We start from the raw sequence: 22,506 nt of genomic DNA, 5'->3' as shown, positions 1-22,506 counted from the left end.
CCCTAAAACCGATGATACTTTGAAGCCTCGAACCTTTTTCTGTGTGGGCACCTTATCCTGTAACACTTCCCGAGGGGATGGGAGTCTCTGGTCTGAGAGCCAGACCCTGATCTTCGTAGTGGTTCTTGGTCTGGAAGCTGACGACAGTGCTCCTCCTTGTGTCTCTGGTGTGAAAAGGAATCAACCCTATTCCTGGGTGAGGCCAGGACCATGCTGACGCTCAAAGAAGGGAGAATAGATAATTTTGTACAGTCCTTGGTACCATCCTTCCAGGATAGAAGCCTTGCAAACAACCCAGTCATTTCCTGTATCTACGAGGAGTTCACCACAGCCCAACAGGTCATGGGCCAGCAATTCCCCAGGTGAGTGATCACCCCATATGCAGCACGGCGGGGGGGAGGAGGCTCGCGTCTACTACCAGTATGTCTTGGGAATGTCACTGCACCTCTCTAAACTTCCTTTTTTTTTTATAAATTAATTTTTATTGGTGTTCAATTTACAAATATACAGAAAAACACCCAGTGTTCATCCCGTCAAGTGTCCACCTCAGTGCCCGTCACCCATTCTCCCCCACCCCCCTCCCCTTCCACCACCCCTAGTTCGTTTCCCAGAGTTAGGAGTCTTTATGTTCTGTCTCCCTTTCTGATATTTCCCACACATTTCTTCTCCCTTCCCTTCTATTCCCTTTCACTATTATTTATATTCCCCAAATGAATGAGAACATACACTGTTTTTCCTTCTCTGATTGACTTACTTCACTCAGCATAATACCCTCCAGTTCCATCAACGTTGAAGCAAACGGTGGGTATTTGTCGTTTCTAATGGCTGAGGAATATTCCACTGGATACATAGACCACATCTTCTTTATCCATTCATCTTTCGATGGACACCGAGGCTCCTTCCACACTTTGGTTATTGTGGACATTGCTGCTAGAGACATCGGGGTGCAGGTGTCTCGGCGTTTCATTGCATCTGAATCTTTGGGGTAAATCCCCAGCAGTGCAATTGCTGGGTCGTAGGGCAGGTCTATTTTTAACTCGTTGAGGAACCTCCACACAGTTTTCCAGAGTGGCTGCACCAGTTCACATTCCCACCAACAGAGCAGGAGGGTTCCCCTTTCTCCACATCCTCTCCAACATTTGTTGTTTCCTGCCTTGTTAATTTTCCCCATTCTCACTGGTGTGAGGTGGGATCTCATTGTGGTTTGGATTTGTATTTCCCTGATGGCAAGTGATGCAGAGCATTTTCTCATGTGCATGTTGGCCATGTCCATGTCTCCCTCTGTGAGATTTCTCTTCATGTCTTTGGCCCATTTCATGATTGGATTGTTTGTTTCTTTGGTGTTGAGTTTAATAAGTTCTTTATACATTTTAGAAACTAGCCCTTTATCTGATATGTCATTTGCAAATATCTTCTCCCATTCAGTAGGTTGTCTTTGAGTTTTGTTGACTATCCTTTGCTGTGCAAAAGCTTCTTATCTTAATGAAGTTCCAATAGTTCATTTTTGCTTTTGTTTCTTTTGCCTTTGTGGATGTATCTTGCAAGAAGTTACTGTGGCCAAGTTCAAAAAGGGTGTTGCCTGTGTTCTCCTCAAGGATTTTGATGGAATCTTGTCTCACATTTAAATCTCTCATCCATTTTGTTTATCTTTGTGTATGGTGAAAGAGAGTGGTCCAGTTTCATTCTTCTGCATGTGGATGTCCAATTTTCCCAGCACCATTTATTGAAGAGACTTTCTTCCAATGGATAGTTTTTCCTCCTTTATCGAATATTAGTTGACCATACATTTCAGGGTCCACTTCTGGGTTCTCCATTCTGTTCCATTGATCTATGTGTCTGTTTTTGTGCCAGTACCACACTGTCTTGATGACCACAGCTTTGTAGTACAACCTGAAATCTGGCATTGTGATGCCCCCAGCTATGGTTTTCTTTTTTAAAATTCCCCTGGCTATTTGGGGTCTTTTCTGATTCCACACAAATCTTAAAATAATTTGTTCTAACTCTCTGAAGAAAGTCCATGGTATTTTGATAGGGATTGCATTAAACGTGTAAATTGCCCTGGGTAACATTGACATTTTTGCAATATTAATTCTGCCAATCCATGAGCATTGAATATTTTTCCATCTCTTTGTGTCTTCCTCAATTTCTTTCAGAAGTGTTCTGTAGTTTTTAGGGTATAGATCCTTTACCTCTTTGGTTAGGTTTATTCCCAGGTATCTTATGATTTTGGGTGCAATTGCAAATGGGATTGACTCCTTAATTTCTCTTCCTTCAGTCTCATTTTTAGTGTATAGAAATGCTATTGATTTCTGGACATTGATTTTGTATCCTGCTACGCTACCAAATTGCTGTATGAGTTCTAGCAATCTTGGGGTGGAGGCTTTTGGGTATTCTATGTAGAGTATCATGTCATCAGCGAAGAGGGAGAGTTTGACTTCTTCTTTGCCACTTTGAATGCCTTTAATGTCTTTTTGTTGTCTGATTCCTGAGGCGAGGACTTCCAGTACTATGTTGAATAGCAGTGGTGAGAGTGGACATCCCCGTCTTGTTCCTGATCTTAGGGGAAAGGCTCCCAGTGCTTCCCCATTGAGAATGATATTTGCTGTGGGTTTTTCGTAGATGGCTTTTAAGATGTCAAGGAAAGTTCCCTCTATCCCAACACTCTGAAGTCTTTTGATCAGGAATGGATGCTGTATTTTGTCAAATGCTTTCTCTGCATCTAATGAGAGGATCATATGGTTCTTGGTTTTTCTCTTGCTGATATGATGAATCACATTGATGGTTTTACCAGTGTTCAACCAGCCTTGTGTCCCAGGGATAAATCCTACTTGGTCATAGTGAATAATTTTCTTAATGTATTGTTGGATCCTATTGGCTAGTATCTTGTTGAGAATTTTTGCATCCATGTTCATCAGGGATATTGGTCTGTAATTCTCCTTTTTGGTGGGGTCTTTGTTTTTTGTTATTAAGGTGATGCTGGCCTCATAGAACGAATTTGGAAGTACTCCATCTCTTTCTATCTTTCCAAATAGCTTTAGTAGAGTAGGTATGATTTCTTCTTTAAAAGTTTGATAGAATTCCCCTGGGAAGCCATCTGGCCCTGGACTTTTGTGTCTTGGGAGGTTATTGATGACTGCTTCAATTACCTCCCTAGTTATTGGCCTGTTCAGGTTTTCTATTTCTTCCTGTTCCAGTTTTCGTAGTTTCTGGCTTTCCAGGAATGCGTCCATTTCTTCTAGATTGCCTAATTTATTGGCGTAGAGCTGTTCATAATATGTTTTTAAAATCGTTTGTATTTCCTTGGTGTTGGTAGTGATCTCTCCTTTCTCATTCATGATTTTATTAATTTGGGTCTTCTCTCTCTTCTTTTTAATAAGGTTGGCTACTGGTTTATCTATCTTATTAATTCTTTCAAATAACCAACTCCTGGTTCTGTTGATCTGTTCTACAGTTCTTTTGGTCTCGATTTCATTTAGTTCTGCTCGAATTTTAATTAACTGTCTTCTTCTGCTGGGGGTGGGGTCTATTTGTTGCTTTTTCTCTAGTTCCTTTATGTGTAAGGTGAGCTTTTGAATTTGAGTTCTTTCCAGTTTTTGAATGGATGCTTGTATTGTGATGTATTTCCCCCTCAGGACTGCTTTTGCTGCATCCCAAAGATTTTGAACGGTTGTATCCTCATTCTCATTAGTTTCCATGAATCTTTTTAATTCTTCCTTAATTTCCTGGTTGACCTTTTCATCTTTTAGCAGGATGGTCCTAAACCTCCACGTGTTTGTGGTCCTTCCAAACTTCTTGTTGTGATTAAGTTCTAATTTCAAGGCATTATGGTCCGAGAATATACAGGAGACTATCCCAATCTTTTGGTATCGGTTCAGACCCGATTTGTGACCCAGTATGTGGTCTATTCTGGAGAAAGTTCCATGTGCACTTGAGAAGAATGTGTATTCTTAACCTCCACGTGTGGTCCTTAACCTCCACGTGTTTGTGGTCCTTCCAAATTTCTTGTGATTAAGTTCTAATTTCAAGGCATTATGGTCTGAGAATATACAGGGGACTATCCCGATCTTTTGGTATTGGTTCAGACCCGATTTGTGACCCAGTATGTGGTCTATTCTGGAGAAAGTTCCATGTGCACTTGAGAAGAATGTGTATTCAGTTGAGTTTGGATGTAAAGTTCTGTAGATATCTGTGAAATCCATCTGGTCCAGTGTATCATTTAAAGCTCTCGTTTCTTTGGAGATGTTGTGCTTAGAAGACCTATCGAGGGTAGAAAGAGCTAGATTGAAGTCACCAAGTATAAGTGTATTATTATCAAAGTATTTCTTCAGTTTGGTTATTAATTGGTTTAAATATTTGGCAGCTCCCACATTCGGGGCATATATGTTGAGGATTGTTAAGTCCCCTTGTTGGATAGATCCTTTGAGTATGAGATAGTGTCCCTCTTCATCTCTCACTACAGTCTTCGGGGTAAATTTTAATTTATCTGATATAAGGATGGCTACCCCTGCTTTCTTTTGAGGACCATTTGAATGGTAAATTGTTCTCCAACCTTTTATTTTCAGGTTGTAGGTGTCCTTCTGTCTAAAATGAGTCTCTTGTAGACAGCAAATAGATGGGTCCTGCTTTTTTATCCAGTCTGAAACCCTGCGCCTTTTGACGGGGTCATTAAGCCTGTTCACGTTCAGAGTTACTATTGACAGATAGGAGTTTAGTGTCATCATGATATCTATTCAGTCCTTGTTTTTGTGGATTGTTCCACTGAACTTCTTCTTAAAGGGGAGTTTTAAGAGTCCCCCTTAAAATTTCTTGCAGAGCTGGTTTGGAGGTTACATATTCTTTCAGTTCCTGCCTGTCTTGGAAGCTCTTTCTCTCTCCTTCCATTTTGAATGAGAGCCTTGCTGGATAAAGTATTCTTGGTTGCATGTTCTTCTCATTTAGGACCCTGAATATATCCTGCCAGCCCTTTCTGGCCTGCCAGGTCTCTGTGGAGAGGTCTGCTGTTACCCTAATATTCCTCCCCATAAAAGTCAGGGACTTTTTTTCTCTTGCTGCTTTAAGGATCTTCTCCTTATCTTTGGAATTTGCAAGCTTCACTATTAAATGTCGAGGTGTTGAACGGTTTTTGTTCATTTTAGGGGGGGGGGATCTCTCTATTTCCTGGATCTGAATGCCTGTTTCCCTTCCCAGGTTAGGAAAGTTTTCAGCTAGGATTTGTTCAAATACATACTCTGGCCCTCTGGCCCTTTCGGCGCCCTCGGGAACCCCAATTAAACGTAGGTTTTTCTTCCTCAGGCTGTCATTTATTTCCCTTAATCTATCCTCATGGTCTTTTAATTGTCTCTTTTTTCCTCAGTTTCCCTCCTTGCCATCAACTTGTCTTCTATGTCACTCACTCGGTCTTCCACCTTGTTAAGCCTCGTCGTTAGGACTTCTAGCTTGGATTGCATCTCATTTCATTGATTTTTAATTTCTGCCTGATTGGATCTAAATTCTGCAGTCATGAAGTCTCTTGAGTCCTTTATGGTTCTTTCTAGAGCCGCCATTAGCTGTATAATAGTGCTTCTGAATTGGCTTTCTGACATTGAATTGTAATCCAGATTTTGTAACTCTGTGGGAGAGAGTACTGTTTCTGATTCTTTTTTTTGAGGTGAGGTTTTCCTTCTAGTCATTTTGCTCAGTGCAGAGTGGCCAAATCAAGTTGTATTGGGAAAAGGAGAAAAAGAGAGAGAAGGAAAGAAAAGAGAAAAAGAAAAAAGAGAAAGAAGAAAAAAAGGGAAAAAAGAGAAGAAAAAGTGAAAGAAAAAGAAAGAAAGGAGAAAAAAAGGGGTGGGGGTGGGGAAGCAATCAGAAATCAAAAAGAAAGAAAGAAGAAAAACCACAAAACAGAACAAGAAAAAACAAACAAACAAAAAAAACATGTGGGAGTATCTTCTGATTCTGTACACTTTAAGTCCCTTGACTTCCTCTGGAACTGGTCTGTCTTGTTGGACCCTAGCTCACGGGTGCCAACGTGTCCCGGTGGACGCCCCAGAGACTCAGACCCCAGACAGGCAGATGCAACAAGCAAGAGGGTTTATTGAACATTTGCGCAAACGGGCTCTCCGCCTCAGAGGTGGCAGAGCCCCGATTAGCAATTACAGGCATCTTTTAAAGGCAAAAAACCGCGGGAGTAGCATAGCATTCGGGTTATGACATGATTGATTTCTTTGAAGGTCAACACGACCATGTTCAGGGACTTTTCCAGTCAGGGCGAGGGGGGGGATAGTTTTCTTATCTCGGAAAAACAGAATGTTTTTGTTGCTTGAATTCATGGGAGGCGCCTGGATGGGCTGCCTCTGGGTTAGGCCTGGTCCCACTCACGGGGGCGGGGGTGTGGGGTTTCTTCATTCCCTCCTCTTTGGACTGATTTTAACCTCAAAATCTTAGGGAACTTTTATTTAGTTATTTATTTATTTTCAGTTTGAAGGGCCCGATACTGTTGAGTTAGTACCAGAGCTTGGGTAATGGACAATCTTTCTCGGATGAACTGGAGCAGCCGGGTGAGGATGCAGGGGCCGAAAGTTAGCAGCAGGAGCAGGATAACTAGAGGGCCCATAATGGTAGAGATTAGGGTGGTCATGCAGGGAGACTGGTTAAACCAGCCTTCAAGTCAACCCTGCTGGGCCTCCCAGTCCCTTTGTCTTTTATTTAGCCTATCTCTGAGTTTGGCCATGGAGTCCCTGATGACTCCAGAGTGGTCTGCATAGAAACAGCATTCTTTTCCTAGAGCCGCACACAGTCCTCCCTTTTTCAGGAATAGTAAATCCAAGCCTCTCCTGTTTTGAAGTACTACTTCTGAAAGTGAGGTGAGGGATTGTTTTAACTTAGAAACGGACTGCTCTAGTGTCCGTAGATCTTTATCTACAGCTGCCTGGAGTTCTAAATAACGTCGTGAGCCCTGGATCAGAGCAGGTGCGCCAGTACCCACCCCAGTTGCGACCCCTAGTCCCAGCATAACGGCTAGGGTTAGGGAGACAGGCTCGCGCTGAAAACGGGTGGGATGTCTGTCATATTGATTTTTTAGAGTTTCAGCAGGGTGATACAATACCCTGGGCATAATCTGCACCATAACACAGAAGTCCTCAGAGTCATTTAGGACCTGAGCAGATACACAGGGGGTGAGGCCTTTGTTGCATGCCCACCAGGTTCCCGGCTGGGGCACCAGGTAAGAGTCAGTCCCTAAAATCGGGGTGGTAGTATTGCAGAGTTCCTGGTAACCCGAGTGAGTATAGTTAGCCTTGACAGTGATGTAATCCCAGGAGGAGGAGGGCCTCCCATCCTGTGTTTCCCGTAGTCTCGCACCCCCAATTTTTACAATGGCAGTGTTCCCCCCCCTCCACAGGTGGGATTTAGCCTGCGATCTCTGTGGTACTCGGGACAGACATAGAAGGGGAGGGTGCGTAACATGGCCCTCCTTAGGCGTCCCACATCCTCCCCAGGGGTCTAATCTTTTTCGTCCGGGGGGCTTTCTCGGTTGGGGGCTTTAGAGGTGTCGGAATACCCCTCTAGGCCCCATGGGCTGGGGGCCCCTATGGTTAATTTACATAAGTCAGGATATAGGTTGGGCCACCAGGTTCCCATGGGAGTAGTTTTTGTTATTGACCTGACCTTGTCCCCCCCAGACGTTAATACCTGCCAGGTTAACTTTTTGGGGGCATGACGGTTACCTTTGGTGGGGGTGAAAAGCGCTAGGAGAGGTAGGAATATAACAATTGTCATTGAACAATTTTTGAAAGTTTTATCTTGAACGGGTTTCGGGTGCGGTGGAGCTTCTATTGGAGTGGCTCGTCCGGTCCGTCCTGGCTGGCGTCAGCGGTGCTCGTTGATGGGGCGCGCTTGACGTGTGAGGCGTGGACCCAAGCAGCAATGCCGTCTACCTTTAAGGCGGTTGGGGTGGTTAGTAGTACGGTGCATGGGCCCTTCCAGAGGGACTCAAGGGTCCTGGACTGATGTCTCCTGACGTGGACGGAGTCACCGATCTGGAACGGGTGTGGGTCGGTTGCATCTCCGGGGCGGTAGACAGCTGCCAAGGGTCTCCAGATCTGGTGCTGGATAATCTGGAGCACCTTTAGCCTGTCCTGTAAACCGGGAGTATTAGCAAGAGAGTCAATAGCAGAATCTAGTAAGTCCAACACTGGTGGGGGACCTCCATAGAGAATCTCATAAGGAGTTAGTCCATGGCGCGTGGGAGTGTTCCGGACTCGGAACAGGACCAAGGGGAGGAGTTGGACCCAGTCTCTAGTGCCAGTCTCCAATGTCAATTTGGTTAGGGCCTCTTTAATTGTTCTATTCATTCTTTCTACCTGTCCTGAGCTCTGGGGTCTGTATGCACAATGTAATTTCCAATTTATCCCCAGTAATCTGGCCACCAACTGACTTACCTGGGAGACGAAGGCAGGGCCGTTGTCCGACCCTATTACCTTGGGCAGTCCAAACCGGGGGAAAATTTCTTCTAGGATTTTCTTGACAACCACCTGGGCAGTTTCTCGTCTGGTGGGGGATGCTTCTGTCCATCCTCCTGTGGGCCTAGTGCAGCGGCTCGTGCTGTTTCATCAGCCATCCTGTTCCCCTCTGCTACTGGGTCGTTGCCGTGCTGATGCCCAGGACAGTGAATTATACTCAATTTTCTGCTGTCAGTATAAATGTTGACCTTTTTGTCCTTAGCCTTTTTAGGGCCTGAGTTAGGGCTATAAGCTCCGCCCTTTGAGCTGAAGTCCCAGGCTTTAGGGCACTGGCCTAGATGACAGTTTTTTTTTTTTTTTTTTTTTTTTAATTTACCACGGCCATCCCGGCTTTACATTCACCATTTTGTAGAAAGTTACTCCCATCTGTGTACCAGGTTGCTTCAGCATCTGGCAAAGGCTGGTCCGTCAAGTCCCCTCTGGTGCCATGGACCTCGGCTAGGATCTGGTGGCAATCATGCATTATCAGGGAGGGGGACTCAGTTTCTGGAAGCAAGGTGGCCAGGTTTAGGGATGTAGCCGTTCCAAACCACATCCGCTTGGAATTCAGTAACATGGCCTGATAATGGGTGACCCGAGCGTTTGAGAGCCATCGATCAGGGGGCTGGTGGATGACTGTCTCTATGGCGTGGGGGGGGGGGGGCACCACAGTGAGGGGTTGGCCGAAGGCCAACTTATCTGAGTCTTTTACCAGGACTGCCACAGCCGCTATTATTCGGATACATGGGGGTCATCCTGCAGCCACGCTGTCTAATTTTTTGAAAAGTATGCCACAGGCCTTTTTCAGGGTCCCAGTTTCTGAGTTAGGACCCCTTTGGCTATTCCTCGGCGTTCATCAGCATATAGCACAAATGGCTTGGTTACATCTGGGAGGCTCAGGGCAGGGGCGGTCAATAAGGCCCTTTTTATTTTGTCAAAAGCCAATTGTTGCTCCTTTCCCCAGTGGTAGGGGGTGTTGGATTTTGTGAGAGGATATAGGGGAGCCGCCAGCTCTGCAAACCCGGGTATCCAGAGGCGGCAGAACCCGGCACTGCCAAGAAACTCTCGTAGCCCTCTGGCGTCAGTGAGTGCAGGGATCAGGGCTACAGCCTTTTTTCGGCCCTCTGTCAGCCACCTCTGGCCTCCTTCCAGGAGATATCCCAGATAGGTCACTTGTCTCTGGCCTATTTGGGCCTTTTTGGCAGAGGCCCTATACCCCAGTCCTCCCAGTCTCTCGAGCAGGGCCCCCGTACCTTTTACACAATCCTGTTCTGTCTTAGCCGCTAGGAGCAAATCATCCACGTACTGCAGGAGGATGAGGTCCGGATGGCCAACTCGGAAGTCTGCCAAGTCCTGATGCAAGGCTTCGTGGAACAAGGTGGGGGAGTTTTTGAATCCCTGTGGCAGCCTTGTCCAAGTGAGTTGTCCTGAGAATCCCGTCTCAGGATCTTTCCATTCAAAAGCAAAAATAGGCTGGCTTTGAGAGCTTAACTCTAGGCAAAAGAATGCATCTTTTAGATCTAAAACGTATACCAGACGTGGCTCGGGGGCAAGGTGCTGAGTAAGTTGTAGGGATTCGGCACCGTGGGGTGTATGTCCTCTGCCCTTCGGTTAACTTCCCGTAAATCTTGTACCGGCCGGTAATCTCCTGTGCCGGTTTTTTTTTTTTTTTTTTTTTTTACGGGCAACAGAGGAGTGTTCCAGGGCGACTGACAAGGTATTAAGATGCCCAATTGTAATAGTCTCTGTATATGTGGCCGAATGCCCTCTTTGGCCTCTTTGCTCATTGAATATTGCCGGATCGATATAGGGGTGGCCGAGGATTTTAGGTTTATAATTATGCGTGGCTGGTTAACAGCTAGTCCCATTCCGGCCGTTTCCACCCAGGCCTGAGGGTAGTTAGTGAGCCATTCAGAATTTAGGGGCTGCACGGACAGTGGAGAGTCCTCATGCAGCCGATGTTTATCCTTTAGGCGCAAGGTCAATACCTGGAGGGGCTGCCCTTCTGCGCCAGTAATGGTGGCCCTTTTCTGATGAAAATAGATCTGGGCCCCTACTTTTGAAAGAAAGTCTCTGCCTAGGAGGGGGTAGGGGCAGTCTGGGACCAGTAGGAAGGAATGTGTTACTTGCCCAGTGCTCAGGTGGACCTTCCGTTCGGTTGTCCATCGATATAACTTGCCTCCAGTTGCTCCCTGAACCCAAGACGTTTTAGAGCTCAAGGGTCCTTTTGCCTCAGTTAAAACTGAATGTTGAGCTCTCGTATCAACCAAGAAGGTCACTGGCTGACCCCTCACTTTAAGGGTTATCCGAGGCTCGGGGGGGGGGGGGGCTCCTGGCCCTGACACCCCTAATCTTTATCTTTTAGGGACAGAAAGGCAATGGGCTTCTTCTTAGGTCCCTGCGTTTGGCCCTTCTTTGGACAATCTTTAACCCAATGTCCTTTTTCCTTGCGGTAGGCACACTGGTCTCGTTCAACCCGTGGTTTTCTTTTGTCTCCCAGGTCCTTACTCTGTCCTGACTTACTCTGCCCTGAGCCCTGTACTATGGTGGCCAGTATCCCAGTCAGTTCTTTATTGCTTTTTTTTTTTTATTTCTTTTTAAGTCCTGTAAAGTGTATCCCTGAAGTCCCTCCTACCGTTGTAACTTATTACAAATACCCGAGGCCAATTGTCCGATGAAGGACATGATTACATCTGGTTGCCGATCTTTGGCCAAGGGGCCAAAGGGGGTGTACATACGGTAGCCTTCCATTAATCTTTCCAGAAAACCTGCTGGCGTCTTACCTTTCCCCTGCACTCTAGCACGTACCTTTGCCAAATTGGTGGGGCATCGCCCTGCCCCTTTGAGACCCGCTAGGAGTACCTGGCGATAGAGACGGAGCCGCTCCCTACCAGCAGCAGTGTCGCAGTCCCAGGTCGGGCAAACCAAGGGGAAAACATCCTCAATTTCATCAGGCAGCTGGGTTGGCCTCCCATCCGCCCCCGGGACGCTTTTCCATGCTTCTAGGTGGACGCGCTGTCTCCTCCGTGGTGAGGAGAGTCTGCAGGAGCTGTTGGCAGGCATCCCAGGTCGGCTGGTGGCTCAACAGAATTGACTCAATTAACCCGGTTAGCGCCTGGGGGTCTCGGGAGAAAGTGGGGTTATGAGTTTTCCAATTGTAAAGGTCAGAGGCAGAGAACAGCCAGGATTGCATCTGGCCGCCTATTGATCGGAGGGGAAGTGCCTGGGAGGTCCAGACGTCTTCCGACTCCCCCTCGCGCTCTCGTGGAAAGCCGAGGCAACTGGAGAGCGGGGGTGAAGTGAGGGGTCGCCTCTTTACCCCAGTAGAGTCGGGGGATGGAGCTGAGGGAGCGGAGGGAGAGGTAGGGCGGGGAATAAGGGGAGTGATGCAGGGAGGGGGTCGGGGGTCTCGGCCCGGTCCCCCCTGAGAAGGGGTGAAGCATTTTATCCAGGGGGGTGGGTTTTTAGCAAGATCCTCCCAAACTATGATGTACGGCACCTGATTGAGGTGCCCATTGGGTCCTGGCTGAAAGACCAGGGCCTTCACCTGCAAGATAACACCAATATTAAAAGTTCCGTTCCTGGGCCACCCGACATTGAGAGTCGGCCACTCTGAGGAGCAGAAGGTGACCCATTTTCGTCTTTTGACTTCGACCGAAAGGTTGTGTGCCTAGCCGGTGACTTCTTTCCAGTGATCTAGAGTGAGGCTTAAAGGGGTGGTTACAGTCCGTCCCATGGGTGTAGAAAAGAGGTGAGCGGGAAGGAAGAGGACAGAGAGAAAGACACAGAACAGACACACGCACACAGATGACAGGACCGGCGCGGCGGATTCAGATGGGAGCGGTCGCGAACAACGACCGTCCCCGAAGAGGAGGGAGTGCCGGGGCTCCGTTCCTCTTCCAGACCACTCCGGAGTCAGACTCCAGAGCGGGACCAGAAAGACACAGAACAAACAGACACACACGAATGACAGGACTGGCACGGCAGATTCATATGGGAGCGGTCGCGAACAACGACCGTCCCCGAAGAGGAGGGAGTGCCGGGGCTCCGTTCCTCTTCCAGACCACTCCGGAGTCCGACTCCGGAGGGGGACCAGGGGTCTCAGGGCACGTCTGCCTCCCCCGCTGGTCCAAATACAGAGTACAGCGTCTTGCAGGCACAATACAGACCCGGCCAGTCAGACAAACGGACGAGACAAATATGACATTTAGCGAGCTCGGTCTTACCTCCTACCTGTTTTAGGATTGAGCCTGGGGGGCGTCTCGGATCCCGGACGAGCCCCCAAATGTTGGACCCTGGCTCACGGGTGCCAACGTGTCCCGGTGGACGCCCCAGAGACTCAGACCCCAGACAGGCAGATGCAACAAGCAAGAGGGTTTATTGAACGTTTGTGCAAACGGGCTCTCCGCCTCAGAGGTGGCAGAGCCCCGATTAGCAATTACAGGCATCTTTTAAAGGCAAAAAACCGCGGGAGTAGCATAGCATTCGGGTTATGACACGATTGATTTCTTTGAAGGTCAACACGACCATGTTCAGGGACTTTTCCAGTCAGGGCGAGGGGGGGGATAGTTTTCTTATCTCGGAAAAACAGAATGTTTTTGTTGCTTGAATTCATGGGAGGCGCCTGGATGGGCTGCCTCTGGGTTAGGCCTGGTCCCACTCACGGGGGCGGGGGTGTGGGGTTTCTTCAGTCTAGCTGGTCTTCTGGGGGAGGGGCCTGCTGTGATTTCCAGGTGTTAGCACTTGGGGGAGCTGCTCTGCCCCTGCCTGGTGCGGGGCTCAGTGGGGATTGTTTACCCCGTGAGGCCCCAGGATGAACAGTCACAGTAGCTATGGCAGCTCTGGAAACCTGGATTCAGCCCCCGCAGTAACTCCGGGGCTCTCCGTCTGCAGGGCCTGGAGGCTCCGGGGCGGGGCCGCTGATCTGCTCAGCTGGGGCAGGAGCGTCCTTGCTGTCCTGGGCCCTCCCGGCCTCTGCCTGTCCCGGGGGAGGCCGGATCCTGGGCTGTGTCCCGGCGCCCTGTGCTCCGGGGCCTGCGCTGTTGGATTCGCGCTCCCGCCCCGCAGCCCCCTCCGCGGAGCCGCCGCCAGAGCCCCTACGAGGTGCTCCCGGAGCCGCGCAGCCCCCTCCGCGTGGAGCTTCTTCCTCTGCCCGAGCCGCCGCCACTGAGCTGCTCCCGGAGCCCCGCAGCCCCCTCCGCGGAGCCGCCGCCCGAGCCCTTCTGAGCTGCTCCGGGTCCCGCCGTGCGCGCTGCAGCCCTTAGGGAGCTCGGCGCATTCTCCCGGGGCACAGGTGTCTGTTATCGTCCCAGGGAGCCCGAGGGCATCCTCACCCTCCCGGGTTCTGCTCCACCTCCCTGCGGGCCCCTTTCCGCCCGGGAAGGTTGGTGCAGCTCCTGCTTCTCCGGGACGGGGCTCTCCTGTCCTGGGGACACTCGCTCCGGCCTCAGCCCGGCTCCTCGCGGGCCCCTCCCCCTTGGAGGACTTTTGTTTCTATTCTCTATTTCTATTCTCTTTATTTCTTTTTCCCCGTCTTCCTACCTTGATAGAAGCGCGAACTCTTCTCACTGTAGCATTCCAGCTGGTCTCTCTTTAAATCTCAGGCTGAATTCGTAGATTTTCAGGATGATTTGAAGGTTATCTAGGTAATTTGTTGGGGACAGGTGATTTGGGGACCCTACTCTTCCGCCATCTTGCCCCTCCTCCTCTCTGAACTTCCTTTTGCTCCTCTGAAAAGTGCTGTGGTAAGAGTATGAACCTCATTGGGCTACTGTGGAAATCCTGAGAGAAAACATGGCATAGACTTATCTGGTGCCTGGCTCTGTAGAAAGGGCTGCCGGGCATCTTCATTTGTAGCAGTTTTCTCTCCACAGCAAAGAAGGTCTCCACATCAGCCCTCATGGGCCTGTGGCACTTATGGTTTTACAGAAGCACATGCAAAGCAGGCAGTTTTCCTGTATGTAAAGTACTTCTGAGATTCCATCTAACTGGTCCTGATACTCTGTCCACATAAGTAAGAGGTCCTGATAATCTGTCCTAAGAGTAGAGGTCACTGGGGGAAGGCAGAGCAGCTCAAGTTCCACACAGTATATGGAAAGTGCTGGTTGGGATTCCTTCATCCAATAATACATATTAAGCACCTAGTATTGCAGACACATTTCTATTCACTGAGATAATTGAAGGAATAAAGAAGGTAGTGTCTCGGTCCCAAGACTAATCAGAGTGTCAGACTATCACTCTGCATGTTGTAGCCACACATGTCCATAGTTTTTTAGATGTGACATCTTCATGGCTGCCTCAAGGAATGAATGGATCACCCATATCTGGACCATTATCATGGATGATAAGATCAAGTAAGGGCATTGAGTGGCTCAATCAGGTAGGCCTCTGTCATCAGGTCAGGTCGTTATCCCAGGATCCTGTGTTTGAGCCCTCCATTGGGCTCCCTGCTCAGTGGGGAGCATGCTCACCATGCTTATTTGCTCACTCGCTTGCTTACTCTAATAAATCTCCTTAAACATTTTTGGGAAAGATCAAGTAAAACTTTGATTGATATTTGGATCCAGACAGAGAACCTTAATTTCTCCACAGAGCACGTTGGGAGACTAAGGGTTTGTGGCTGTGGAGTGACTCTCAGAGCCAAGGATCTCATAGGTCTCTTGATTTCCATTGGGAGGGTTTCATTTTTGCGGCTTCCTGTGAAGAGGGAAATGAGTCAAAGGGAGCTGTAGATAGGGTCCCAAGCCCTCTGGGAAGCAGAGCACAGTCTGGGCTGATTCGGTGCCTCAAACATCCATCCCTTCAACTGTCCCATCTTGTTCTTCCTGCACCTCTCTATACCACCTCTTCTGACCTCCACAATTGGGGCCAAGAACAGAGCTTTGGTGAGCAGACCACTCACCAATCTGCCACAAACCTAAGCCCTGATACTGCTGTGCATGAAGGATGGAGTAGACGAGGCCCTTGGCCATTGAGAAAACAGGCTAAGTAGAAAAACCAGACTCACACAGGTTTTCTGGATGACCAGATTGTCCACTGCAAGGACAGCGACAGGGGGGTTGGAAGTCATGCTGGGGACATTCTCTGTGACCCACACAGAAAGAACGGTGCTATCGAAGTACCATGTGGCATGAAAGGCCATGGTCAGACGCTGCTCCACATATGACTCTCCCCAGCACCCTCTCTCCCATCTTGGGTACCTGGCCTGACCAGAAACCGCAGGACACCTGGAAGTCCCTGCACTGTGCCTGTTTCAAAGTAAAGGGGGCCTGGGTGCAGGCAAATTTGCATGACTGGGACCTGAATTGCCATGTCCCCATTACCGTGATGCCACAGGAACTTCTGCAGCTCACTGAGGCAGACACAGAGTCAGAGAGTAAGCGGGATTGCAAGCTGGGAAGACTATCTGCGATGCAGCTCAGGGACTGGGGGTTTCTCTATTGGCCATGGAATCTGCCCTGTTTTTGGAAGGGCATGGGGCAAGTCAGTCTTGTGGACAAACATTTCTCTTTATCCGGTCCCAGTGCCAGATCCACAGCTCCTTCCAGCATCTCCTCCATCAGCTGTTCCAGATCTGGAACAAGAGCTCATGTCTTCTTCTGCATGTGTACCAGGTCATGAGCTGCAGTCAGTTCGACCACCAGCTTTCCTGGGAATTGTAGCTCCTTCCCTAAACATAGAGACAGAGCCACCTCCAGCCCCAGAGGCGATCTGCTACTGGTGCATAACCCCCGAGCACCAGCTGCATGAGGAGGAGCCCGGTCTCATGGACTTCCCTCCCAAGCTGGTGGCAGAGCAACTGACATCTGCAGATATGGTGAGCAGCTGGGCTCCCAGGACGGGGCCGGGGCAGGCTTTCTTTCTGCTGTCATCTGCCCCAGACCTGCCCTTCCCTGATGTGGGCTTGTATGGTCAGGGTCCAAATCTCAGCTCCATCACTTACGAACCACATCAACATGTCCAGTTCCTCAAACCCTTGCTTTCACTGTCCAGCTGCAGACTTTGGAGACAGACCCTGGCAAGGACTGATGTAGAGTTCCTGTGTCAATTAAATGAGCCAGAACTGATAGGCGAATGGGCAGGCCCTGGTCCTTGGGTGGGGGAGGGCAACTCACTGTGTGCCACCAAGCCCACAGCTCACCCACGCATCTGCCTTGGAGGCCGAGCACCCTACATTTATTAGGCATCTAACGTGTGAAGTACAGGGCAGGGAGACAAACCTGTGGTTGTACCTCTTTCTGTGAGAATGTGCTGCTAAAAGGGGAGTAGGACCAGATGCATGAACACTGGGAGGGGAAGATGCCCCTCTGAGGAGCCTCCTTGAACTGCCACCTGTAACTTGAAGTTAGTGAGGATGATCAGGGTACAAATGCCCTCCTTCCTCTGCTCCACCCTCCCCCCCCCCCCCAGCAGTATCTGCTCCTCGTTCATCCTGTACTGGGCTCCCTCAGGGAAGAGGAATGGAGTACAATCCAGGGACTCTAACTGGGTTCAGGCCACTTTCTGTGCTTGCTGAGCCCCAGCTCTGACATGGGACCCCTACATAGGACATGAGTCTTGCATGTGAAATGGCTGTGTGAGCGAGTGTCCCCCTATTCTTTAGGATCTGTTCAAGAAGGTGCTGCCCCAACAGTGCCTGGGCTCCATTTGGTCCAAGCGAAATGAACCTGGAAATGAGCACCTAGCATGCATAGTCCGTGCCACCATCACCCAGTTCAACAACATGGCCAACTGCGTCATCACCACCTTCCTTGGCAACCCACGCATGACTGCCCAGGACAGGCCATGGTGGTGGAACACTGGATCAAGGTGGCCAAGGTAAGCCTACAGGAGGCCCAGCTGACTTGCTCTCCTGAGCTTCGGGAACTGCTCTTCCCTTGATCAGTTCTCAAGGTTGAAGTCTCTGGTCTGAGTTCTTCTTTCCAGGGGCAGGCTGACCTTTCCTTGCATGGCCCAATGTTGGGATGCTCAGTTCCTACATGACTCTTTCCTTGGAGTGAAGGAAAATGCCCCCTCTCCCCAGCAGTGCTCCTTGCTGGGTCTTCCACGTGCCCTTCTGTAGGTCTCTAGACATCTGTCTCATCCAGGAGAGGAGACTGACACTGAAGAATAGTGCAGCTCTCCAGCTAACTGGGCTCCTGATATCCACCTGACAGCTCATTTTCTTCTGTCCCCAAGCCTGTCAAATCTTGCATAACTACTCTTCCACGCATGCCATCATTTCTGCTCTGCAGAGTGCCTCAATTCACCACCTGAAGAACACATGGACCAAAGTTTCCAGGTGAGGGGTCCTCTCTCCAAAAGGACCATGAAGGATGAGGGATGTCCCATATGCCTGTCCTTTTCGCCCCTTCAGTCACCCTGGACTTCCTAGGAGGCAGCAAACCATGAAACAGGATGTGGGCGGGCAGGGGGCAAGTTATTTTCTCATCCTTCCTGGGGAATAGGCCACCATGCCTCCAAATGTCCCCATTTGGGGAGACTGGGCTGAGCTGAATTAAAAGTTTTTGGATATGAACATTACAGCAACTAGAGTCTCTTCCCAATTGAAACCAAAACTGACCAAAGGAGAGCTGTTCAATTAATACGGGACTGGATGCACTGGATGACCCACAAGAGAGCTCCCTCCTGTGTCCTCCAATGAACTGAGTGCTCAGAGGAACCAAAGAAAAACCTGATCCAGCAGTTTGACTCCTTGGAGGTCTCAGACCATAGGGACTTGCACTCAACCCTACCATAGTATTCCAACATCCATCCTGCCTTCTTTCTCTCTATTCAGGAATAACATTTGAACATTTAAAAAAATGTGCACCAAAGACAATCCACAGAGCAGGAACCTGCTTATCAAGGTAGCATGGAAGGTGTTGGTATAGAAAGAGAAGAGGTGTGGGAGCAACAGTATCCTTTGTGAATGAATTAGGCACTGACCAGGACCATACCTTCAGGGAGTGAAGCCTCTGGCATGAACGTGGATGCAGCCTGGGGTGAAAATCCACAAGGGGTGGAAAAGCAGTTGCTGCTCAACCAGAATCCCTAGGCTGGACACACGAGCTCCCTGTCACCAGCTGGTCCAGATGGCGACCTCTACCAAACTTGAGAGCCCAGAAGACATGCCTCTCCTCAGTGAGGGGTTTGGATGGGATGAGGGCCACAACAATGATGATAGGAATAGGACACTGGGTCCTCAGGAGACCAAGGGAGGTAGCTGGAATTCTCACCTTTCCCAGTGAGGAACCAGGCTCAGGGAGGCCAGACTGCAAGCTCAAAGTCACACAGGGAGTCAAAGTTGGAGCTGAGATTGTTCTAGAATCACTCATGGCAGGCTTAAGGATAACGTAGGATGCTACCCTCTGCCTTGGGTCAGATGTCCAGGGTCTGAGTCAAAGATGGTGGGGAGAAGCGGCCTGAGGTGATTATAATCTTAAGGAACTTGTCCTTAGCCCTGCAGGAACGGCCATCTAAACTTGGAACCCTGGGGATAAATGTTCAGAGAGCATGGAAGAGGGAGCAGCAGAAGAAGCTGAGCGTGCCCCAGATACATGGCCTCAAACCCAGAGGAGAGGGGGGTCTTCGCTGAAAGCTGGAAGCCCCCAAATCAAGACAGGTGGGGCCTTCCAACTCCAGCTCTGCCTCCTGTTGCCACAGCTTCTAAAACCCTTCTTTCGGGGATCCCTGGGTGGCGCAGCGGTTTAGCTCCTGCCTTTGGCCCAGGGCGCGATCCTGGAGACCCGGGATCGAATCCCACGTCAGGCTCCCAGTGCATGGAGCCTGCTTCCCCCTCTGCCTGTGTCTCTGCCTCTCTCTCTCTCTGTGTGACTATCATAAATAAATAAAAATTTTCAAAAAAGAAAGTCTAAAACCCTTCTTTCGAAGTGACCTGGAAGAGGGTCTACAAACCTGTATACAAATGTGTTTGTTGGTGGGCAGGGGCCCAGGGCCACATATACAATGATTTTTCTAAAGCATGCCCTTGAAATGATTAGGAGGACTCTGATGTTCTTGGAGGGTGAGGGAAGGGTCCTTGTCTGCACCATGTGGGAAGCAGGGGTGGGCCAGGAGGCTGAAATGTTTCCCGGGGAGGATCCCTGTGGACACGAGAGAGCAGGGACTCACTCCACCGCCAACCCCCTGACACAGGGTGTCGTCCCCTTCCTTGGCACCTTCCTCACTGACCTGCTCATGCTGGATGCTGCAATGGAGGAGTGCCTGGAGGAGCGTGAGCCTGAGGGCCGGGAAAGAGGGGCCGGAATCCTGATGTGTGGGAGCACAGAACCCCTGAACTGAGCCCTGAGCTCTCAGTCCTTGGCAAAATTTCCCCTCGTGATAGCCTCCCCGCTGCCCCTGTGAGCTAGAGTTACTTGCCCATGTCTGTGATGAGTAAAGGGAGGCTGCACTTAGTTCACTGGCCCTGAGATCAAATCTGCTGCCTGAATGCAAAGCGTCACGAGGTTAGTCTGGGTTGACTTCAGCCTGTCCCTTTGAGATTGCCTGTGGGGGCAGAATAAAGTCAGGATCTCCAACTTGAGCGGGCACTTAAAGAGCCTAGCATCTCCTGCCCACCTGAGGCTTTGGCTTCCCCTTCCTGTGCTATAGGATGCCAGATGAGCAACCCCATGTCTTCCTTTCCCTGGCTCCCAGAGCCTGGCCTAGATTGCAGTCCTGTCATACGGGGAGTCATGGCCCCTAGTGTGCCTGGCCTTAGTGCAACATGAGAAGGGGTGAGTATTAGCAGCCAGTAATAACCAGAGTCCTCTCACTGACAGACTTTGGTTGTCTGCTTTCCAGGGCAGTGAGGAAACCACCAGAATAAGAATAAGGTGAGGCTCTCCATGACTTCCTGTAGGAAAGGGTAGGGCTGTGGCTGTCAGAGATGTCCCCAGGAGGATCATTCCTTGCTTCCATCCCTTCATTCTCACATTTTTGGGAACAGTTTCATAATAAGGAAAAAGTCCCATGCAGTTAGTGAGGAAAGAGGAATGGCCATCAAGGATAACTTGCCAGAGCAGGGGCAGTTTATACTCATCTCTGAGAACAAGTTGGGACGAATTTGTAGGATGGGTCCCATCCTTCTCTTTTGGCCCAGGAATACAGATTCATGACCGAGATTATGCTGCTCCAGGTGGCTGCAGATCATTACAACATAGAGCCCAAGCATCCATTTAGGGTCTGGTTCCAGTCTGGGAAGTGGCTCAGTGAAGAGGAGAGGTGAGGCCCATCAGGAGCTGAGTAAGGGTAGGGGTAGATTCCTCAGGTGGCCTCCAACCTTGCTGCTGGGGCACCAGGCTCCAGCTCCTTGGAAAATGTCAGGAAAAGCTCCTGAATTGAAGCTCCTGCTCAACTCACGTGTCACTCTGTCCTTAGCTACATCTTGTCCTGCTAGCTGGCGCCCCAAACCTAGCTCACAAACAGAAAGAACTGGCCACAGTCAACCTCAGGCCTGAGCTGGTGTCCAGGGGCAACAGTGGGCATGGGACCCGTCTGCTCAACAACAATTGCTTCCATCTCTTCACTTATTTGGAGGACCAATATTTCATCATCTTAAATAGTAAATGGTAGATTTCAATATTATAATATTAAAGCCTCTTTAGAGTCCAGGAGTAGTGTGGTTCTTTTGCTTCCTATAGTAATCTAAAAGACTTAAAGAGTCTCATATTCATTTTCTATTTTTCCCCCTAGATATTCTTTATTTATTCACGAGAGACACAGAGAGAGGCAGGCTCCCTGTGGGGAGCCTGTCATGGGACTCAAACACAGGGCTCCAGGATCATGATCTGAGACAAAGGCAGACGCTCAAACACTGAGCCACCCAGGTGACCCTCTTATGCTCATTTTAAACAGGAAATCTTACAGAGTCATCAGTTCCTGTATGTGGGAAAAAGTAGATCCAGCCTTCCTCCCTAGCTACTGAAGGGCATCCCCAAGCACTCCTTTCTCAGAGGACAGTGTAAGGAACTTGGGCAAACAGCAGAAACCCCCCTTAATAACTGCTGAGATTTAGAGGTTGGAGGTATTTCCACAAGAATAGCAACAACCACTGAATTGGGGGTCTTGAAGGGTACCACTTGCCAGAACTACCTCCTACCCCAGGACAGTGGCTCCCTTTGTACACTTTAAAGGAAGGAGGACTTTTTCTTGCCACTTTTTGTGATGTGGATTATTTTGGCTTGGGTTTTAGGGTTTGACATTCCCATTATTCAGAACGTGTAGTTGTCTAGTTCCACCTCTGGAATTGCATCAACACTAAAGTGGGGACAAACATGTAAAGAGACTATATCCTGCACATGGAAGGCATGAGGCCAGTGGAGGATAATTAGTGGATGAAATAAGGGCAGGCAGGACTTTCCATCCTCAGTCTCACTCCAAGGGTTCCAACTTCACCACTGACCAACACTGGAATCCTCCTGGGATCCTCGTCAGTGATCTCTGAATTCCTTTCCCTCTTGGTTTTCTTGAGGGGGAAAGATATTTGTGTACATTGAAGGTCACACCTGGGCCAGGTTCCATGAACATTTGTGCTGACTTCTGAGTTAGGATTTCCTGCCTTCCTGTAGTTTCTAAGGCAGCTCTCTTGAAGGCAGAAATTCCCTGAAGGCTCCAGCTTCTTGGTTGGATGCATAGTAGCCATTCTTCCCTGGCTGGGACCTGATAGATCAGACATTGGTTGTCCCTTGCCAGAATAATGCTTTGGCCAGAGAAACCACCACACTCTCCTTGCTGGACATGATGACTTTTAGGTCTTTGTTGTTCTGATGTCTGTGGTTCCAGACATTCACCAGTTTACACACTCAGTCTCAGTGTACACACTTACACTGTCTTGTCTGAAATTGCTAAGTGAGCTTGACCACTTAGGTCTTGTACTTCGGTTATATCATGGGGTACATGAACCTTTTCTGTCAGGAGCTTTGAAATATGACGAATGAGAGAGGAGGATTCAGGGGGTTCCATGAGGTGAATGCCACCAAGCTGATGATCTGAGTAATCAAATGGCAATAAATGTATTCTGATCAATAATTACTATGAATGGGGG

The 22,506-nt window shown here is 49.2% G+C and overlaps 1 protein-coding gene across 6 annotated transcripts in view; it reads right to left on the bottom strand.

The window, feature by feature from the left end:
- Positions 1-6,055: 6,055 nt before the first annotated feature.
- The window catches only part of LOC140599936 (uncharacterized), a 102,186-nt gene continuing 85,735 nt past the window's right edge, over positions 6,056-22,506 (bottom strand). For 2 of the 6 annotated variants that reach the window (XM_072766440.1, XM_072766439.1), the window contains one exon: positions 6,056-8,117. In XM_072766440.1, the coding sequence (XP_072622541.1) occupies positions 8,108-8,117 (10 nt within the window). In that variant the 3' untranslated portion in view covers positions 6,056-8,107. Of the gene's footprint in view, positions 8,118-8,786; positions 11,530-22,153; positions 22,451-22,506 lie in introns of those variants that run through there. The other 4 variants (XM_072766435.1, XM_072766436.1, XM_072766437.1 and 1 more) reach the window with 3 other exon arrangements.

This window comes from Vulpes vulpes, chromosome 8 (assembly GCF_048418805.1).
Source record: "Vulpes vulpes isolate BD-2025 chromosome 8, VulVul3, whole genome shotgun sequence".
NCBI lineage: Eukaryota > Metazoa > Chordata > Mammalia > Carnivora > Canidae > Vulpes > Vulpes vulpes.
The sequence above is the reverse complement of the archived record's forward strand: the minus strand, read 5'-3'. Positions and strand labels throughout refer to the sequence as shown.